This window comes from Solanum verrucosum, unplaced genomic scaffold (genome assembly GCF_900185275.1).
Source record: "Solanum verrucosum unplaced genomic scaffold, falcon-dt-bn FXZP01000009.1, whole genome shotgun sequence".
NCBI lineage: Eukaryota > Viridiplantae > Streptophyta > Magnoliopsida > Solanales > Solanaceae > Solanum > Solanum verrucosum.
The window spans coordinates 3661385-3680774 of NW_026020231.1; the positions used below are offsets into that span (position 1 = coordinate 3661385).

The 19390-nt window shown below is 30.1% G+C and overlaps 2 protein-coding genes across 2 annotated transcripts; both read right to left on the bottom strand.

Annotated features, from left to right (window-relative positions):
* Positions 1–14737: 14737 nt before the first annotated feature.
* Positions 14738–15941, bottom strand: LOC125832279 (uncharacterized). Its single transcript, XM_049511418.1, has 4 exons — positions 15924–15941; positions 15715–15824; positions 15335–15622; positions 14738–14783 (listed from the first exon to the last, which is right to left on the bottom strand). Exons 1-4 carry the CDS (start codon positions 15939–15941, stop codon positions 14738–14740), a joined length of 462 nt encoding a protein of 153 aa, XP_049367375.1.
* A 1094-nt stretch (positions 15942–17035) lies between these two features.
* LOC125832552 (uncharacterized) lies at positions 17036–17836 on the bottom strand. Its single transcript, XM_049511729.1, has 4 exons — positions 17819–17836; positions 17571–17686; positions 17183–17443; positions 17036–17098 (listed from the first exon to the last, which is right to left on the bottom strand). Exons 1-4 carry the CDS (start codon positions 17834–17836, stop codon positions 17047–17049), a joined length of 447 nt encoding a protein of 148 aa, XP_049367686.1. The 3' UTR covers positions 17036–17046.
* Between the last annotated feature and the right edge of the window lie 1554 nt (positions 17837–19390).

The following is a 19390-nucleotide window of genomic DNA, read 5'->3' on the forward strand; positions in this document are numbered from 1 at the left end:
ATTTTAAATTGATTTTAGTACTATTTTTGTAGTAAATAGAGGAAGTTGAAGAAGAAGGGCAAATCGATCAATTGACTAATTGACCTTAAGCTCCTAAACATTTTCACTTCTAAATGCAAGCACGGGCACAATATCCGTTAAATTGTTAATTATTATGATTTATAATATTTTTTACATTATTTTCAAATAATATATGTTATCTATTTTTAAATACTTTAAGTTGTGATTAATAATATTCTTAATGTAATTTCAAATAATATATGTTACTCCATTTGTCCCAATTTATGTGACACATGTGAAATTTTGAGAGTTAATATGTTTTTCAAATATTGTAAGTTGTTAACTATTGTGGTTTATGGTATTCTTAATGTAATTTTTCAAATAATATATGTTATTCCCTTCGTCTATTCGCGTAAAATTTTGAGAGTTAATCGAATTTGTAATATTTTAAATTTATTTTTTAGTACTATTTAAAAAGGAAAAAATTAAAATATAATGAAAGAGGAGTGTATAAAAGTAGGTGGACCATCTTTGTGATAGGTCAATGAAGAGTGTGCTTATTCATTCTTCTTATATAGTAATTTTTAGTACTATTTAAAAAGGAAAAAATTAAAATATAATGAAAGAGGAGTGTATAAAAGTAGGTGGACCATCTTTGTGTAGGCCAATGAAGAGTGTGCTTATTCACTCTTCTTATATAGTAATATATATATATATATATATATATCTTAAATTTTAATCTTCCTTTTTTTTCTTTTCCCATTAAAGTGTTAATAGAGAAAATAAATGATTATTATTTTAAAGGAAATCTAATTAGTTATATTATCTTTTTGGATTTTGATTGCTTTAATTACAAAAATAAAGGAATCTTATGACATTGCGAATAAAAAATTAATAGATCTTGTTGATAGTGAATTCTCCCTTAATGTAGAAATTGTAAAAACTATAAAAATGTATTGATTGGAAAATCATTTTGTATCTTTAATAATTTTATCATCCAACAGATTTGCTTTGAAGTGGTTGGTTTAACTATAAACATGTACAATATTCTATATGCTATATTATTATCATTGATTTGTACACACTATTAGATTAATTTGATTTCCACTAAAATGTAATTTGATTGTTCTTGTCTTTGAAGTATTTACGCAAAGTGTAAATAAGACTATAGTATATAGTACGTATACGTTAATCAATTTTAAAATGTATATGTTATCTCTAAAAATACTTTTGAAATTGTAGTCAAACATAAATTATTATTGGCTGATTATACAATAATGATTAATTGGTCTTGATTATACGAATTCACGTATTTGAGCTCTATTTTGTTGATTTTAAATAATTTAATTAAATTAATGAATTTACATGAACCACAAATTATTTGGTTATTGTAAAAATAATCAAATCAAGTGAAATAATACATAAGTAATTATCAAATAGCTATATGTATAACAATCCAAATCGATTTCAGTAATCTAAATCACACATGTATTTGCTATATTCTTTAATTAATACTCTCTTTGTCCCTAATTACTTGTCCAATTTGAATTTTATAGTTGTTCCTAATTACTTGTCCATTTTGACAAATCAAGAAAGGACAAAATAATTTTACCTATTATACCCTCAATTAATTACTTTGAAAAAGGTAGAATTTCTTGAAAATTTTAAATTTTTAATCCATTTACTTCATAATTAATAGAGGTAAAATGATAAACTCACTATGTCAATAATTAATTTCTTAATAGATGTGTCAATTCAAAAGTGGACAAGAAATTAGAGACAAAGCGAGTATAATGCAACATAGAGTACAATCTTATTCATCACTCTTATGGTGGATGGTTGGAATGATTACTCTTAATTATGTAAAAGTTTAGTTTAAGTCTCCTAAATGAAGACTTTTTTATGATGATTGCTTTATCTTATTAATAGATTTATCTCATGCGAATTTGATTTAATTGGCTGATTTATGCAAATATTCCTTTTTAACCACTATTTGAATTTTGTCTATATTTTAAAAGTTGGGTAAATATAATTTTTGGAAATTCCGATTATACAATTATTATAATTGTCAAACATCTATAGACTTTTGCATCTTTACCTAATATTTATATCGTGATTTAATATATATATATATATTTAAAAAATGGAGACGAAAAATTGAACCTTCATTAACAAGCTCATAATTCATATAGTGAATCGTTTAAACTAGTAAAATTCTCGATAATTTAAATGTTTCATGAATTACAATAAAAGAAAAGGATGGTTATTTTCTAAACTTTTGTTCCAAATGGCTAAACCAGAAAAGTTATATAACTCTGAATTAGACAGAGAAAGTATTTGAAAGGTCTTCTTGATTACACAATTCAGAGTCTTCGTTCTCTACATATTTGATCGATTTCAACAATTCTTCAATATTTAACTTGTCATAACTGCAACCAAAAGATGATCAGTTAATAACAGAATGGTGTAATATTTTAGGATGAAAAATATCCATATAGTAAAAAAGAATTGTCCTTCAAGCGATGAATTTGTTCATAAAAAATGAATCTTATTTCTAATTCAACTCTGAAACCTAGCTAGCCAATGTGGGTCCCTCAACACCTCTCTCACACATAAGGGTAGCTAAATATCTGGTCTGTGGACAATTTAATATGAGAGGCCTATCATTAATAAATCATGAATTGTGATGAATCTGACTCTGATATCATATTAAATGAAGAAATGAATATTAGATTTAAGTTAGCCCCAAAGATTAAAAAGAAATTGCCAAGTCCACATACGAAGTCTAAATTCTCCTCATTCCAATCCGAACTTAACATGGCCCAAATACGACCCCTAGTAGGGTGGTTAAAGAGGAGGTTGCAGATTTCTGACCTCCGAGCCAAAACTACTAGAAGCAAACTATCCTGCACCGGCTTCGACCCTCTTTCCAAGAGAAACGCTTAACTAAGAAAGCAAGAGCTTTCTGGACTCAACCCCCCAAAGCTGCTATTTAATTAAGCTGCAAAGTAGCAGCATAATTATATGAACAGCCATTGAGGGAGAGAGTTCAGAAAAATCTGGATTTCCATTAATATCATCCCTTCCATAACAACAATGTGCAGGCTACTCGATATTTATAGGTAAAATTTCTGGCCAATTTACTTAAAATAATTAATTAAATATATAGTATATGTTTCTAAATCAAGTATACAGTTCTAGGCATTGTATTTTTGCTGCTTCTTTTTGTTCTTTAGTAAAGAAAGTGTTATTGCTGATGAATTTCGACTTAATTACCTCCACAAGTTTGATGCTAAAACAAATTACTACTAATTAATTAAGAAATTTCATGTTAGGTTCCTTCGAAGAACGTACTGCGAAAATTCTACCAAATTAATAAGCTCCTAATTAATTAAGAATATGTAATTCCAGGCAAACATTACGTGTCACTGATATGGATTACAATGGACCACACTTTCCCCATTCTTCTTGTTGTTTTCTGTTTTTTCATATTGATAGTTCACAAAGATTACTGTTTTACGTATTACTCCCTTTGTTTTTATTTATATGTCAGAATTTTAATTTTTACGTTTTTTAAGAAATTAGGTAAATTTAAATTTATCATTATCCTTGGTCAAACGTATACTTTCAAGGCATGCATTGATTTTGTAAAATGACAAATATTAAGCACTACTTATTTGTTTAAGGACGACATATAAATAGGAACCAATGGGGTAATAAATAATTACTTTCTCTACTGCATATTAACTGAATTTATGAGGCAATGCACACTTATTAAAAAAAATACTCAAGGACATAATTTAAATCGTATTTTTCACAATTATCCTTGTGAAAGCATAAATGTATTTTTTTAAAGTAGTGCAATTTATCTACTTGAAAATATCAAACTCCATTAAAGGAAAGTGCAAATATAAAAAAAATAATTCAAACATTCATCTTAAATTTTGAACAATGCAATTATCTTAAACAATAAAAAAAAATTCAAAAAATTCAGTTAATTTGAAATAGAGGGAGTACCTTTAAGTAACTTAATTGTATTTTCATGTAAATGTTATGATGTATTTATAATTATTATTTTCACTTTTTTTCGAAACATTTTTTCTAAATCAAATTGAAATTAAGGGGGTGTTTGGTATGAAGGAACGGAAAATGTTTTCCAATTTTCTCATGTTTGGTTGGGTAAAATGTTTTGGAAAATGTTTTCCAAATCAACTCATTTTCCTCAAATTCAAGGAAAATGACTTCACTTCGAAAATGAAGGAAAACATTTTCCAAAACTTTCCTTCAACATCAAAAATCAATTTTTTTGTTGAAAAAAATAAATTTAAAACTTAAAAAAAAAACATATTTTCAACTTCAATTTTTAATTTTTTTTATCCCCTCCTCCCGCCAGCCCCCTACTCCCCACCCCCCCCCCCCCAAAAAAAAAAAATTCAAAAAATTGAAGTTTGTTTGTAGAATATATTTTCTAATTCAAATTCTTATTTTTCATCCGACCCCACCTCCCGGCCTGCCCCCTACCAGCCCACCCCCATCCCAAAAAAAAACAATTTAAGTTTGTTTTTAAAAAATATTTCTAATTTCAATTTTTTATTTTTTCACCCCAACACGTGACCTCCCCCCCACCCCATTAGCCTCCTACCGCCCTCCAAAAAAAATATTTAAATTTGTTTTTAAAAAATATTTTCAATTTCAATTTTTTTATTTTTCCACCCCACCACCACCCCCACGCCCTACCCGTGACCCCCCCCCCTCAGCTCCTCACCCCTCCAAAAAAAATTTAAGTTTGTTTTTAAAAAATATTTTCAATTTCAAAATATTTTTTTTTCACCCCACTCCCTCCAAAAAAAAATTAAGTTTGTTTTTAAAAAATATTTTCAATTTCAAATTTTTATTTTTCACCCCTCACCCCCACTTCCTACCCGCGACCCCCCCCCTCCCGATCAACCGCCCACCCCCTCCAAAAAAAAATTTAAGTTTGTTCTTAAAAATATTTTCAATTTCAAATTTTTATTTTGTTACCCCATCTCACCCCTACCTCCCTCCCCCCGCCTTCCCTCCACCCTTCCCCCCAAAAATTAAGTTTGTTTTTAAAAAATATTTTCAGTTTCAATTCAAAAATTATTTTCTACTCTCTAGTAAAATTAAAATAGATTTTCTCAAAAATATTTTTCATTCATAAATCAAACACACATAAATCTTTTCCGAAAAAAATATTTTCTACTCTCTAACCAAATATGAGAAAATAAGTCCAAAGTCTACTTGTTTTCCAGGAAAACATTTTCCTTAATACCAAACACACCCTAAACGAAGAAAGTATTGTTTATGGCTAAACGAGTTTAGTACTTTGTTGGTGATTCTCATAGGAACTGCGTTTTTTGTTAAAAAAACTGGGCTGGGCTTATCTTACATGGGCTTTTACTAGAAATTAGGTCAGCCCATTTAATGTTGCAGTCTTATGAGTCAATCTCAAATGGGAATTATTGTCGGCCGTCACTATCTTTACCCACTGACCATCCTACGTTTCCATACATAGAATAAGTTATGTTCAAATTCGTACAAGAAAAACAGTTTGTTAAATGAGAATTAGACTAATTATTTTTCTAGTTCGAATTTGAACACAAAATATTCTGTTTATTGAAAAAAATTATATATTCAAAAATTATATAAAAAATTTGTAAGTCACAATTGTTAATAATTTACTTTGATGAGAATCAAAGGCAAGCACTAGAAACAGTTCAAAAAGAAACTGTGGCAGCAATTTGGGAAGATATTGCCCAGCATATGTAAAATATATTGAGTAGTAAAAATGATAATAAAACTTGTAACATCCTCAAAGATAATTGTAGGTTAAATATAGAGGAAAATTATGCAGAATAGCAAATATTAACTCTATATTAGGTATTATAGCTATAGTTTAAGAAATAATTATAATTCGCGGTTATAATTTTCTCAATTCTTGTTATTTGTTTGATTTGTACAAAATCAGAATTTGTATAATTCGATTGTTATATAGATATATAGTGTTCGCCTGTTATTTTTCAAGAGCATCGTTCTGAATTAGAAAACACCATCAGATCAGGGGCGGAGGACACCTTGAAATTCCTTAGTCAAAAAATTACATTTATATAAGTCAAAATTTGGTTTAACAATATATACAAGTGTTAACAGCTCTTCATACAAGTTGAAGGTTTAGTATAGCACTTATATAATTTTCCTTTATATTTTGACACCCCTTAATAAAATTCCTAAGAAGAATTTCTTCATATTTTACCAAAATATTTGTTTCATACTTTCATTATTTCATACACGATTGAAATTATGAAGAGATAATGAAAGGTTGAATACTGCTACAATGTTTCATTTAAACACTAAAAATAAGTCTTGTTTCAATTGAACACTAGCAAATCTTAATAAAATATTTTAATTAGACACATTCGCTTCAAATTTTGATTCCCTTTTAATGTATTTTCATTCATTTATTAATTATTAGTAGTAATTAATTTAACCATATAAAATATATCATTTTCCTTTGATCGTACGGATCAATCTCTAAATTAATTTTTTTAAAAGAAGAAATGACATCCTTTTCGTAAAGTCCAGGGCTCGTTCATTAATTAATATTTTAACTGGTAGGTTAATTAAGCGACTACCTAATTGTTACTATTTTTTTTAAATTTCTTGATATTGATCAGAAAATGACAAAAAGAAAGGAGGAGATCAGTTTGTTATTTAATTTCTTTGAGCTCTTGCAAGGATCACGTGTCCACAATTATGTCGTCAATATGGGCTGATCCATCCTATTCGGGCTAATTCATACAGGCTTTGAAATTTAACGGGTCAGGTTGGGCTAACCCATTTTTTATATGAGCCAGAAAATAGTTAGCCCAGCCCACAAGTATGTGAGCTACGGACTTTACCGGGCCAACTCTCTTTTCTTAAAAGTATATATTTTATAATTTTTTAAATTAAATTATAATTTAAAAGTATTATCATAAATATCGACAAGACAATATTACCTGGTGTTAGTGTTACTACTTGTTAATCAAATCCACAAATAAAATTATCTTTATAATATATATTAAGTTTGATTTCAAATAAATGCATAAATAGCTAAATAAAAATATTAACCTAATTGTTTTCCAATAATCATGATAAAACACAAAAACTATGACAATATTCCATATGCTACAGCATATGTAGTGATTCCATAGAAATTTTAGGAAATTTTTATTTTATGTAATACATATTTTATAAACATGATTTGTATTTAAATTGTAATATTTCAAAATTTAAACAAATTTTGAGTTTAGACTCTTGTTATTTTTAATACTCCATTTTATTTTTATTTTTTAATTAATTTTTGTTTGGCCCACGGGCTGACCCTATCCATATTTCCCAAGCCTCACAAATCGGCAGACTTATTCAGGATGGGCTAGAAAGCCGTTTTCTTAAATAAGCTCTAAAAATCGTAGCCCAGCCCTATCAAATTACAGGTTAGGCCAGGCCAGCCCAACGGACCTAACCCATATTGACGGCTGTAATTATGTCAAATATATTTCTCCCCTGGGAATTAATTTAGGATTATTGAAGGAGTTTACTTAAGGAACCCTTTATTTAATTGGTTAACTGACTTATAAATAATTAGGAGATAAAAGAACAATCGAAAACTATCATAATCCTATTATGAAGGAAATAACCGAAACCCTGTGTTATGTGAAGGGAGGAAAACTCAAAAAAATGGAAATAAATAAAATTAAATTTTAACATTTTTTTTTAAAATCAAAGGTAAAAATAACTTTACTATAATAATAAGATGATTACGGTAAATTTCAAATAGACTTAAAAACAAGTGCCAAATAAGGAGCAGCAATTATAGCAACAAGTACATAAAAAATTTGAGAGAAATCACTCAAAATAGCTAGAGCTGTTGTTCAGGGCTTGAAATTGGATGCTACAGACCTCTAAATTCGATCCACCATTCAAATCAAAGATCTACAGGTAATATGCTAGAACACTTCGTCAAAATTTTATCCTGATCTGATCCAATGATGAACGAATCGGCAAACTCTCAACTTGTTGTTGGTAAGGGTTCAATTTTTTTTCATATTGTAACCCCTCCCTAATTCCCCTTCCCCTTCCCCTACCCCAATTTCGAAAAAAAAAAAAAAACGAATCGACAAATGTAATTTGAAGGTGACTTGTTGGAGTGAAAAACTAGAGCAAAAACTTCTTTCTTCTCTGTTGATGTGAAAACTCTTCAAAAGCCACTCTTATATCCAGTAGCTGCATGATAAGAAGAAGATTATATAAAAAATGATACTGCAAAAAACAAAAGAAAATACTATGTATAAGGAACTGTAGCTTCTGGCCTGGCGCTAGCTAGTGGATTCATGATCTGAAATTCAGCGTTGAACTCTTCAAAACTAGGAAAGCCAGAGTTTTCTGAACTCAATCACTCACGGCTGCTCTTTAATTAATAAAAGCAGCCATTGAGGGAGAGAGTTCAGAAAACACTGGATTTCCACTAATGATTGCAGCCTATAATGCCGACTTATAACTTCTGAATTCATAAAAATTTCATATCAAAAAATGAATAATTAATTAACACTTTCTGTCTCGCATAAGAAAGTCTTTAGAGTATCATGTAAGAATGTCTCATTAACTGAAATTCAGAGTCAAACTTCCACACAAGACAATCGTTGTGTTGCTGTCTTGTGGTATATATATATGTGTGTGAATTATTGAATATATAAGGAAGATTTGGACTGATGAGGAGGAAGCAATTAGCTTGAGAGTTAGGGCTAACTATTTATAGTGTACTAGTATTTAGTTTACTACCCAATATATTTTACTATTGTTTTGAAATCAAGATGAGTAGTATATATTTTATTGTTAAAACTTATAGCTGTAACCCTTGCTCTTTCCATCCTCTCCGTTATCTTTTTATTTTTTTAAAATAATAATAATAAGTAAATGTAGTAATTGCTGGTGAACTTCTAAAGTCCCTGTTTGCAACAAATTTTAAAGTGACAGAAAATAAAAAATTTATTCATCAAGATTGCGGGTACAATTCTGTTCCTCCCTTAATTCTACTCTCCAAAGATTTATCCATGATTCGAGGGCCATTAGTGGCGTATTTTTGGAATTAGGATGATTTAGATTTGACCTCTTCCATGAATTTGTGGAATATTCGAGATCTTGATCTTTAAAAAATACCCAGAGTTTATGGGATATTTGAGATGACTTTAAGAGAATTTTGTACCCTTTATATAGGCGTGAACTAGGATTTAGGGTTGAGTAGCCTCCAAAAATTCTAATTGAAACTGAACACCTTCTAAAGTTTCAATTTGAATTGAACACGTCTTGTAGACAAAATTTCAATGTCTACAAATGCCCCTGCTTCAAGGCTTGTCGGAGTGTAGACTCGATGAAACTCAAAGACAAGGCTTGAAGTACTCATTCATCCACCTTTGCAGCTTCAGATTTTCAGATTTGATTTATGAGAGAAGAGATGAAGGGCAGACTTGGTCCCACTGGGCGTGCCAATTTGGTTGCAACAAATTTTAAAGTGACAGAAAATAAAATACAATCACAAAAAATATGAAGAAACATAATTTTATTCATCAAGATTACGGGTACAATTATGTTCCTCCCTTGATTCTACTCTCCTAACATTTATCCATGATTAGAGACCTCTATATGAATATTCCATGAATTTGTGGAATATTCGAGATCTTAATCTTTAAAAATACCCATAGTTTATGGGATATTTGAGATGTCTTTTAAGGGAATTTTGTACCCTTTATATAGGCGTGAACTAGGATTTAGGGTTGAGTAGCCTCCAAAAATTCTAGTAATTGAAACTGAACACCTTCTAGAGTCTCAATTTGAATTGAACACGTCTTGTAGAGTCCCACAAAATTTCAATGTCTACAGTCCCTCCAGAAGTCTGGTCCTAAAACAAATTAGTATTTACTAAGAAATTTCAAGTCAAATTCCATTCGAGGAACGAGTTGAGAAATTTCTATCAAATTTGTACCTAATTAAGAAAAACTAATTCTAATTTCCAAACAAATATTAGGTGTCATTGATTTGGAATTATGGATTACAATGGACCACTCTTTTTTTTTTCTTCTTCTTCTTCCTATTGTTTTCTATATTTATTACTTGCATATATGATGTTACATATTTATTCATTTAATTTTTGGTTATCATAGTTTGACTAATCATTAAATTTAAAATGAACAATTTATCATAACTTTAAATATAAATATCATTTAATCTTATATCAAGAAAGCGTCTGAATATCAATATCAATATAAAATTAAAATACGGGTTGGTCTTCCAAGCTAAGTTTAATGGATCATAGGACAAGAAAGTAAACACAATTATGAGAGGAGATGCCATCATAGGAAGAATCGCCAACTCTCCCAACAAATTAATATTATTTTTCAGTAATTCTTTGTGAAAAGTGTGGTTAAGACTTGTGACAAATCTTTCACACATATGCCCTAGTTATACGCTGACATAACTAACATCGAAACTTAATAGACGAGACTTCCCACATACCTCCTTTAATAATATTAATATATTTATATTATTACTAGTATATAGTATGTAGTAAGTGCAACCTCGTTTTAACAATATTTCATTTTATTTATTGTTGTTATATGTAAAATATTGTTATATAAAGGTAAAATATATGTACATTTATTATAGCGATTATAGTACATATAACATATTACACTCTTTGTAAAATTATTTTCTATAATAGTCATACTTATATATTATAGTCATACTTATATATTGTATACTAGTATAATGTAAGAAATATATTATGTATAAAAATAAAATAATCATGCACTTAATGAGTTTCAAATACAAATATCTAATTAGAAAAAATAATTTAAACAATGCTCATCTAATCATAATTTCACTAAGAAAATTACTAGTGTTTGCATTATATACATTCTCTCTCTCTCTCTCTCTCTCTCTTTTGGATTAATAGGATAAGAAATGCATTACTCTTCCTTCTTTAATGCAGAAAATCATTAAACTATTTTTAAAAAATTAATTAGCTAGTTCCACTTATTATGCACAGTTACTTATATTATTTATACCATTGTTCATTTATACAAATTTAAACTGATCTTTGAAAAAATTTAAATCAAGAAACTACTAATTATACAATATTTCTTACTCGTCCTCGTTTTTGAGTACACCTTTTTTATTTAATTTGTTTGTATTACTTTCTTATTCAGTTTATCTAGAAAAGAATGTCTATTTTTTTTTTAACATCTCTTTAAGTCTAACTTTCCACATTATAACATGTATAAGATTATAAAATTAAAGAACATTTTGGTACATTTCACATATCTTTAATTTAAGATCATATGAATCATACATCTTTTTTACTTTCTTAAATTTGATGATAAATCAAAACCAGACAAACAAATTAAAACGGAATGAGTAGGATACTTAACGAGGGTGCTTAGCGTTCATCGACTAGTCCTGTCTTTAACAATGAAGCTATTAAGTATGCTACTCCTGTAGCAGACCTAACATTGTAAGAAACAAATAATTTTACTGAAACTTGGAACTACATAAGTGGTCCAAATTCCATGATTAAATCCCACTTAAGTAATTGCTTTTGAGAACCCTAATACGAACTCTTTTTTTATTACAGTATGTTTTTATGAATTATTTTCTTATAATAAATAACATTGGATTTCTTGTTATGGTAGCGCAAAGCACTAATTGTCTTGTTATGTGAAATATATGTACGTAGGCGTCTAAAATTATGTATAGGTCATTGCTTTTTTCCCTTTTAATTTGTCCATTTAATTTGCAATCTAATTACATAGTAACTCATGCACTATCCAAAGAGGTGTCATAATTATAACGATTATAAGCATCACAGACAATCACAAATCACAATATAGGCGGTTAATTAATAACGATGCCATGTATTGATGGATGGCAAATTAGAATTTTGTAAGGTTTTAGTATCAAATAGTTATAAGACAATAAAATATCAAAAGAAAACAGAAAAGCTTTACCTGACCAACAATATAAATAAACCAATTAGTACTAACTTACCTGAATTCCAATAGAATATTACGCTTCTTTCTTACAAATATTACAAGGCAGAAACCAATAAAGTTCAAAAGGAACTTTTTTCTTTTGGGCTATATAACCCCCCCCCCCCCCCCCCAAACCCTCACCCCACCCACTCACTTTTTTTTTCCATCTGGTACTGTTTGATATTCTGAATGCGATTAAATTTAGATTTGCATCGAAAACTTTTCATATTAGAAGTAAATCATTTTATCTTTAATAAAGGTGGCTTCGTATCTAGCTAGTCAGACACAAAAATCAAAATATATAATTGACGATATATTATATTTAGCGGCTATAATATAAAATGAATATTTAGATAGAGACTGCAATTCTACTTAACCAAATAAACTATCCAATAATAAATGTTTAGATGATGAATTTAAACTCTATATACTGACGCGTGTATGATAAACAATAACTCATTAAAAAATGAGTAACTAACAAAATATTCCCACCATATATATATATAAGTGAGGTATTTCTTACATCGAAAGATAGACTGTTTCTGATAGACTTTCAATTTAAGGCTAATTAGTATATATACATCACAATTTATGTGGTGGTTAGATTGTGAGAGACGAGAGTCATTGCTTTTAATGTTTAGAACTAAAAAAATATTGAGACTTGTAATACCTTTTATGTAATTATGTTCAAATATATAAATTTTATTTCAATAAATTGTATTCGATTTGACAACAAAGTTGTACCTTAATCCATTTGAATGTTGGTCCTCTTTAATTCCTCCTTCATCCTATGGCCATGCAATATGCATGCATGGTTTTTTCTAGTTCCATTTTTGGGTATTCTGTAAAAGAGAAAAGGAGCAAAGGCTTCAAGAGGCCTCGCAAGCTTCCAACATTTCAACGCCGCAGCAAAAGTGCGCAATATATTAGTAATAGTAACAACTATTAATGCGGGATGCTTTGTGCATCGAACTACCTTTTTAATACTATATAGTATTGAGCTGGAAGCTGAAATATTGGAAGCCTTTGAGGGCTATTGAAAACTTCTCCAATTGAAAAGAAGAAAAAAACATCTATTTTTGTTCTCACTGCTTGGCTCTTTGGAAGAACCAGTCAAGAAACTAGCAAGATTTATATAGCCAGGTCCTATGCCTATAGCAATAATAATATTCGTTTATCTAATTTTAATTTTAACCTGACATCATATGAGTACTGGATTATTACTTTATCTAATCACTACTTTAATTTAAATGACCATGTAAAACAAGCTAGCCCTACGTGTCCCAATTTGTCATTTCTATATATAATTTTTTTAAAAATATATAAAAAAGCTATGTGCCCCAACTTATAGGGGGAAAAACGTGAAGTAAATACCAGAAAGGTTGCTCATTCATCAACTGAAGAGTCAAGAATATGCTTTTCAATACTTTATTTTCCATTGTATATAGTACTTGCTTAATCATCTTTTTCTTCTCAGTCTAGTCTAGTCTAGATCTATAATTGTGAGAGATATTTTGGATTGAGGAATCTATCTTATGGCAGCATAATTGATTGACTATTTGAATTTTCACTTCGTTGATGAAGATTCAATTGTTCGTATGGCCAATTTTGAAATAACTAACAACAATAATAAATAAATAAAAAGGAGGATACATTCTTGATTTAAGAAGTTGGCCACTAGGTACCTTGTGTACAGTACAAGTCAATATCTAGGGACCTGGAATCCACTGATCTACATTTGTAAAGTTTTCATGCAGTAGGTATTTGCCACCATCACATACTTTTTACACTTCTTGATACTTCTCGATTCTGGACCACATTTGTATTTTTACATACTTTCTTTCTTTAGAGTCAATTAATTGATATATAGCTGGTTTATAGGTGAATAGTGCAAGTATTATTATTATGTATATTACATTTGATAGTTGATTATGAAGTAAATTATTCATGTATACTGTTAACAAATAGAAGTATAGGTTATTTAAATGCCAATCAAATTATAGCACGTAACCAGAATATTCATCAATGGACATCTACCGCTACGCCACCAATAATGGCACTGCATGAAGTGCGTTTTACAAAACAAGGAGAACTACGAGCCAACAGCAAGAAGTAAATGCTCCCAAAATAAAATAAAATTCTCAACACAATTAATAAGTGCAAACAAAATGGACCAGAAGAAAATAACTAGAAATGAACAAATATTCTATGATAATCTACATTGACGTTAAACTCATATTAAAAATGAGGATGCTTATTTGTCTCTTGTTCAGAAATTGATATTAATTTACAGAGTACGGGTGGAAATAGATGGGTCCATTTTATTGAAATTAAAGTCCAAATAGTGAAAGACCTATTCTTCTTGTTAGACTTGCAAATTCAACCCAAAACTTGCTATCCAGCCCTGTTTCTAGCATTTCAAAGCTAAGATAAGTTCTCATAAACATACAACTAGTGCTTGTTTCAACTCTCTAACATAATTAGCTGGAAAATATGTTTTACATACATACATATTGGCGTTTGCATGCTTTTTAATTTATTTATTTAATGCTGCAACGATAGATATATACATCTCTTGAAAAATTATGAGAAAACGTCGCCACAACGCCTTCAAAGTACTTCAATTACGGAATGCATAAAGCTTATTTCAATTACGGATTCACTCCCACAGATTTCAATGTCACTGCATGAGGTTCCCTACAATGACACCAAGTAAATCACAAATATTAAAGCACAATTTTTTTAATATATATATATAAAGTAAAATAAATACGGTATATTATAACTTTAAATAGCAAAATAGAGATGACTTTCCTTTCAATAACTTCCTTTTCAATAATTCAATGTGCATCTTCCCGTAGATAAGAGAAATATATATAAGGTAGGAGTGTATTTGTAAGCCTTCAATAAGCTAACCTAAATCTTAAAAGTTGATACAGGAGATTAACATTTCTTTATTTACATCAAATCCTTTTGACTATTCTAATAAATAACTGATCAAAGATATGATCACCTAGACCAACACGAATTTTTTTGGGTCAAATCGGACCATAAATAAATGTCAAGCTTGGCCTGTGACAAGGTATGGTATGAGAGACCAATTGCCCCTCGTTAGGAGGGGCAAACCTGACCAAATCTCAATAAACAATACATGTTATGAGCCTGGATCGTGCAGGACAATACATATCATATCATGAGCTTAGCCTGGGACAAATTACAAATATGATATTAGAGATGAACGCAAGTACCTTGCAAGAGCATCCCCACGGATAGGATCATGCATGACAGATTGATTATCAAAATCCTGAACATGAGCCACCTTTCGGAAGAAGGATTTCTTTATGAACTTGTCTGCTTCATCCACAACCTCTTCCGGTTCGGTCACTTCCGGTATAGTTTCCCTCCTTGATTTCTTCACAGATACATTTGGTGCCCGCTTCAGCTGATGCATCGCCGTCTGTAAACCAAAACCCACTGATAGCGCTATTAGTCCCAACGCCACGTACACTGGAACGAAATCTCCTTTCATAAATCCCCTGTTTTCAACTTAACATCAACATCTTGCTTTTATTTCTAAAATGAAAAACTAAACATTTTTGTAATACAAGTGCTATAAACCAAAACTCACCTGGGCTTAGCGTCTGGATGCTCAGCAGTACTAGCATATGACCTGGTAATATTTGATTTTGCAAAGGCAGAATTTGCGCTAACACGAGTAGCCATAGATTTCCACAAACTCTACATCAAGGTTAAACAAAAAATTCCAATGAATGTATAACACACACATTTGAACAATCAAAATGTAACTCCAAAAACTAATAAATTAACTTGACTTACCGAAGACCTGAATGCCATTGATGCAAAATATGAGTAGTCTTAACAAAGGTTAATTGAACTGTTGTAGGAATATATGGTTCTTCTTTTATATATATACATTTGACGGAGACATCGATAAGTGACACGAAGTGATAGACATGCAAATTAAGGACACTCGTCTACAGCTAACAAGTCCACTTTGCGCTAGCGGTGACTCATGTCTTATATAAGTTTATGTTTTTGTTTTCCCTTTTTTTTATCGTTCTTTTCTTTTGGCTGACAAACCACTCTACTCCCAATTTGTTGGTCACAACAAGGAGTACATTATCTATAATCTCATCGACTCATTTTATTTGGACAACAATAATATTATAATATGTATAAAGGATGTTTAGATTATATATACACGTACAATTTTATTCAAAACAATGTAACTAAGGTAATTTGGGTATAATTAGGTAGATTTCCCGATTGGTAGTAACTCATTTCGAAGTATTTTAACCACCAAATTCGTTTTACCGAGAAAAAAAAGTATAACATAAAAAATGTTTGCATTTAAGGAGTTTTTTCTTCTTTTGTTTTTTTCTATTTGATGTTCAATATTTGTATTAAAACTTTTATTTAATGTTCAATATTCGTATTGAAATCTGACTAGATTTGTATTTTTATAAACAAAACTTACATAGTAAGGATGACGTCTTTTGTCTTGCTTTATATACTTGCTTTCCGTGGATCGCCATTAGACATAAATCGAAGCCTAACGTCTTTCATAAACTTAATTAGGTGAATATATTTTAGGAAAAATTATATATTTTGTCTCTTTACATTGTAAAAGTAGGTGTCTAATTTTCTTTTTCTAACGTACTAATCAACAGAGTACTCGAAAGTCCTCCAATCCATTTAGATAAGGCAAAGAAAGATCACATGGCATTGGAAAATAGCCCAATTGCATTAGACTTGCTATAGCATTCACAAAGCTGTACCACATATATTTATAATATATATGTATATATATACTCATTAACATGCACAACATCAAGATATCACCAACATGTAAACTTAAAACATCTACACATATCTACTACTAATAGCTTTTCACGGTGCATGTTTTGAGGCATATTACAGAATTAGAAAAGCCTTTCATTTACATCATTGGATCCACTCCTATAGTTTTCAACGTCTCTACACCTGGCTTCCTGCAACACATAAGTAAAAAAAGTAAATTGAAAAGCAATTATGAAATAGTACTACTTATAACTAAATACTAATTAAGTACTAACTTGGAATAAAACATGTCTCCGGTACGAGTACTGCTAGCATGAGCCACCTTTCGGAACAAAGATTTATTAACAAACTTTTCTGCCTCTTCCGCAACATATTCTGGTTCCACTATTTCTGGCACAGTTTCCCTTCGTGATTTCTTCACATGTACATTAGGGGCGCGCCTCAGCTGCTGCATCGCCATGTGTATCCCGAAACTCGTTGACAGTCCGATCATTCCTAGCGCCATACACACTGGCACGAAATCTCCCTTCCGTGATCTGCCATCATCAAATCAAACAAATACTCTAAATTTAAGAACGGATCGCAATTAATTCTAGTTTTCTTTTGTGTGAATGTTACTTACTCTGAATTCTAGATTTTGAAACCAATAATCAAGCTACTTACTTGGGAACAATCTGTTTGAGTGAATAAGCTGGCTTAAGCTTTGAAGTGGCTGCTGTTGCATAATTTAATGATGAGCTTCCCTTTAAGTGATTCATTAATGTGGATTTTAGACCAGACTGCAACAATCCAAAAATAGCTCTAGCATTAATATAGTAATACAGATCGATAATGAAGCATATAATTAATGATGAATTACAACGTAACATTGGTGATCACCAAGTAATTATGTAATGGAAATTGGGACTTACCAGTGATCTGAAAGCCATAGAATTAACAAGAAATTTATGTAGTATATCGAAGTAATTAGTTTGCTAATTGTGATCGATACATTTGCGTTTGTAATTGTCCATTTAATAGTTGAAGAATAGATGCTTCGGGAGACACCTAGGATGTAATAGGACTGTGATTTTACAAATGGGAGTTGGCCACGTGTCAACTACTAAATGAGTTCACGTCACTGCTATTGGACATGGAAGTCTCTTGAAGCTACTAATTAAGTCATCTTTATCATATTATTATTATATAATCACTTTTTATTATGATTAAGCTAAGGTATAGTATCCAATTGATTTAATGGGCTTGAATGAATATTTGGGTCATTCCAGAACGAAAAATCACATGTAGATTGTAGACCCAATAGTGATTAATGGGTTTGTAGTCTAACCATGTTATATTGGGTTGAAACGAACCCAAATTACAATTTTAAATTTTAAATTTTAAATTGGAAACTTTCGCAAATAGTCACTATAATAAATTTAAGGAAAATTCACTCCATATACACATTTAAGAGTAAATTTTACGGGTTTTAAATATACTTTTAAACAATTCTTACTTATAACAGTTTATTTACGGGTTATGACATATCAATTAAATTTAATTTAATTTAAAAATCAATTTCAATTTATTTAATAAATGATTAATCTGTTTATATTTTTATATTATTAATTAATAGTATTTAATTAATTTAATTTCAGTTCCTTTTTTAAAACGGAAATCATCAGTTACACATATTAAGGAATTTACATAGATTAGACTTCCTTGTTTACTGTTACACTTCAAACCTCCCATACCTCAATCCCACCACCCTCCACCCACGCCTATTCAAATCTACACGCCATCACCCCCACTACCCCATTTTCACCTTGTCTCTCCCATTTTTTTCACCAGTCAACTACACTATTTTCACAATCGTCCGTCCAATTAAGTCTTTCAACAAAATCATGTGTAAGAAACTCATTGAAACGTCTCGAAAGAGTCTTAGATTGGTTGAAGGAACTTCGACTGATGAAGTTCATGCTCCACTTGATATCAAGCATATGATGCATGTTCCTCAACAAGAGGATAGTTCCGAGTATGTATTTCTATACTTTACTGTTTTCATTAGAAAAAGTAACTTAATTTATTTCTTAAAATGTTTTTCTTTCAAATTTTTTTCAGTGATTGTGGTTTGTACACATGTCTATTTGCTGAATACATCAGTAATGATGTTTTTGATATGCATTCTGTTGATATCGATGCAAAGTACCATTGTCAAAGGTATGCCACAATCCTATGGCATTATGGAAAAATAAAGAATGAGGATGGTGCGATCAGTGAGAGTGAAGTTACTGGTACGGTTGCTAGCAAATTTGGTGGACCTCACATAGCAAAAGAACATGTTCCGGATACCACCAATTATTCTACACCAAGACCACGGACAAGAAATTTGAGATAGTTGATTGCACCTTCTACTTTTTTAGAATTACATGTTATTTTTTTTATACTTTTGGACAATTTTTTTGTGTTTAAGTACTTGATGATATATAATATCATATGCTTTC

What these genes read in the sequence shown, in the direction of transcription:
- LOC125832279 (XM_049511418.1), bottom strand. An exon ending in CATCCAGACGCTAAGCCCAG is followed by an intron (nt 15,623 to 15,714) that starts GTGAGTTTTGGT and finishes AGTTGAAAACAG; the next exon opens with GGGATTTATGAAAGGAGATT. An exon ending in CGTGGGGATGCTCTTGCAAG is followed by an intron (nt 14,784 to 15,334) that starts GTACTTGCGTTC and finishes GTGTCATTGTAG; the next exon opens with GGAACCTCATGCAGTGACAT.
- LOC125832552 (XM_049511729.1), bottom strand. An exon ending in CTCAAACAGATTGTTCCCAA is followed by an intron (nt 17,444 to 17,570) that starts GTAAGTAGCTTG and finishes TGATGATGGCAG; the next exon opens with ATCACGGAAGGGAGATTTCG. An exon ending in GGAGACATGTTTTATTCCAA is followed by an intron (nt 17,099 to 17,182) that starts GTTAGTACTTAA and finishes TATGTGTTGCAG; the next exon opens with GAAGCCAGGTGTAGAGACGT.